Below are 2,739 nucleotides of genomic sequence, written 5' to 3' on the forward strand. Positions count from 1 at the left end.
GCTAATTCCCTCAGCACTCGGGGGTGGAGATCGTCCGGACCAGCTGATTTAAATACGTCCAGTCCCTCCAGAAGTTCCCTGACTAGATCCTCCCTGACCCTTGGCCTGGGTGCGCCTCCCCTGGGGCTTGAGGGGGGCCTGGTGGAGGGGCTGATCCAGTCCCTGCTCAGGAAAATGGAAGCAAAGAAGTTGTTAAATAGGTTAGCTTTGTCATCTGGTGTGATGACCAAATTTCCCAGTGTGTCTTGCAGGGGTCCCAAGTCCTTTAGTACAGGGTCTCTCTTACTGTGTATGTAAATGATGGTTGGTAAAAGAAGACCCTGAGTCTGGTTGGGACCTTAAGGAGCTATCATAATGTATTCTTATTAATTGCAGTTAGACACACAGTTGCTTTACAGACAAAATGGAAAAAACAAATGATTTCTACTACTCCCATTTATCAAAAAATTGCAGATTCAACATGTGTGAGCAACAGCAGACTGAACTACCATTTTGCTTCAGCTACTTGGCTTTCTTATCTTAATGAAAAACCTGCGCCTACTTTGTTGCCCTAAAATATATTAATAAAAGTTCATTGGATTTAATTCTTGTTTCCATTGTTTGTCTAACTTGACGTGTTGTTTAAGAACTGAAGCAGGATCCCTCATGACTCATGCTTCATACACAGGGGAGGAAAAACAGCCCTACTGATGGTGTGTAATAATGCCGATTCATAGAGTGTATCTGCGCAATTAGTCCCAGCAGCAGCAAAGCAATCTCAGGTTAGTGCCATGGATGACTCACAGTTAAAATGCGGAGCTTCAACTTACCAACCATGTACTCACAGCAGGAAATACCTAGAAAATAGAATGAAAATGTTCTTACATGCTAAGAAAGTCCTCCTCAGGGTAGCAGAATGAAATGGCAAGCAAGTTAGGAAGCCTGGCTGTATTCTGAAATTGTCCATTTGCACAGCTGTGTTGCAGAGATTGGACCATATCCTCAGATAGCCCTTCTAACTTTGGAGCTATGCCAGACGAGGCTCTGACCCACTGAGTGAAATGGGCTGCTTAAAAATTGTGTGTGTGGAAATGTAGAAGCATTTCAGGATGAAATAAATTCTATGCAATCATTGTGCGTTTTCTAAGGTCCTACGACTGTCTGGTTTGCAACGGGAAAAGGATTTTTGGATTCTGACAGAAAAGAAGCTCCTTATTTGAATAATTTCTAGAATGAAAATGAGATAGACCAGCAGGCTGGGGAAAGAATTTAAGTTTAAAAACAAGTGTTGTTGTTATATAGATACATCATCTAGCAACGTCCTGGAACAAAGTATGTTTGGCAAATGTACTCCTAGCACAATCCAGGAGGAAAAGTACAGAGAATGGAAAAATGTCAGTGGTGCCAACAAGCTTTCTCTTACCAACCTCTAACTGAATTATTTTAACAGTGCTGTATGGACAAACAGCAAGGTAACCTTAATCACAGGCTGTTTGTAATAAAGAATATTAATAATAGGCTCGGACATGAAAAGCTGGGTATTTTTCACGTGAGCTAAACAAAGTGGGCCCAATTTTCTTCTCACTTGCTCATCACTGAAAATTACTTGTAAACAAGAGGAAAAATTGGGCCCCAATTGGGCCCCTTCTGAGTTTTGCTGGATGCAATCTGCCTTGTGACAGAACTATATTAGATTTAGGCATCTCTACGGACCTGAGTGTGAGACGGGGGAGGGATAAGTTCTCCACAGACTTGTACTTCTAGGCATTTATGGAGCTTTGGGTCACCTAACTGGGCCTTTTCATGTGATGAGCTCTGGGAAGACAAACTCCTCAAAGACACCAAATACCAGATCCAAAATCCACCTGCAGTCAACAAGAGCCTTTAGTTGAATTCAGTGCATACTGGATCAGGCCTTAACAATGCATTATTAGGCTGCAGCCATGATGTATTGTGAAACCAATCAAGACCTGTAGGCTGAATTAGAAATAGATCTTAAATACCTGTATTGCAACTAGAGTTGTTTCATAGTTTCATAGTTTCATAGATTAAGGGTCGGAAGGGACCTAGTAGATCTTCTAGCCGGAGGCATAAGACTCTCCTTATGCCTGAAGAAGGGTGTTTGTGCCTGAAAGCTTGTAAAGAACAATTTTCTCAACTGTTTAGTTGGTCTAATAAAAGATAGCACATCTACCCAAAGAACCCTGTCTGCCTATATTGCAACTATACCTTCTCTATATTTCCAGTTTCTGTACAGACAGAACAGGAATTGATGATTTATTCAAATGTTAAGTATTTGTTATACCTTCATCTCACTGAATGCTCAAGTGTCCTGTAGCGTACATTAGTAGGGTAGTACATCAAAGCCAGAGACATCTATTGAGGTGTGAGGTACACAGGATAACCAGTGTGCATGCTAGTCTGTAGGGATAAGGAGACAAAGCGACAGCTTGCCAGCTCAGATTAAGTCTCCTTTGTGTAGAAAGGCAAAAAATGCACTTACACCTAGCCTAAAGGAGTTCCCTTCCCTCTCTCCTCCATGTAGTGGGTAAGCTGGAAGAGGCTGGGCTAGAAAGAGGCATCCAGGTTGCACTGTGCTCTGTCAAACCCAGGTCATTCAAATATTCTCTAGGACGGTGGTTTTCAACCTTTTTTGTACCAGGAGCCATTTATAAGCACTGATGGCTAAAAATGCCCCTCACTCCTGACCCGTTGCCCCCCACCCCCAGGCCCCAGGTCCCCAGTGTGTGGGGTGGGGTG

General features: G+C 42.8%; 1 protein-coding gene across 1 annotated transcript in view; it reads right to left on the bottom strand.

The window, feature by feature from the left end:
* CUNH14orf180 (chromosome unknown C14orf180 homolog) overlaps window positions 1-2,739 on the bottom strand; it is a 30,948-nt gene that overhangs the window by 12,283 nt on the left and 15,926 nt on the right. Inside the window, exon 5 of the mRNA XM_019518490.1 lies at window positions 810-836. Coding sequence (XP_019374035.1) covers window positions 810-836 — 27 coding nt within the window. The remainder of the gene's footprint in view (window positions 1-809; window positions 837-2,739) is intronic.

The sequence above is a fragment of the Gavialis gangeticus genome, unplaced genomic scaffold (genome assembly GCF_001723915.1).
Source record: "Gavialis gangeticus isolate Ggan-Ray unplaced genomic scaffold, GavGan_comp1, whole genome shotgun sequence".
Classification (NCBI taxonomy): domain Eukaryota; kingdom Metazoa; phylum Chordata; order Crocodylia; family Gavialidae; genus Gavialis; species Gavialis gangeticus.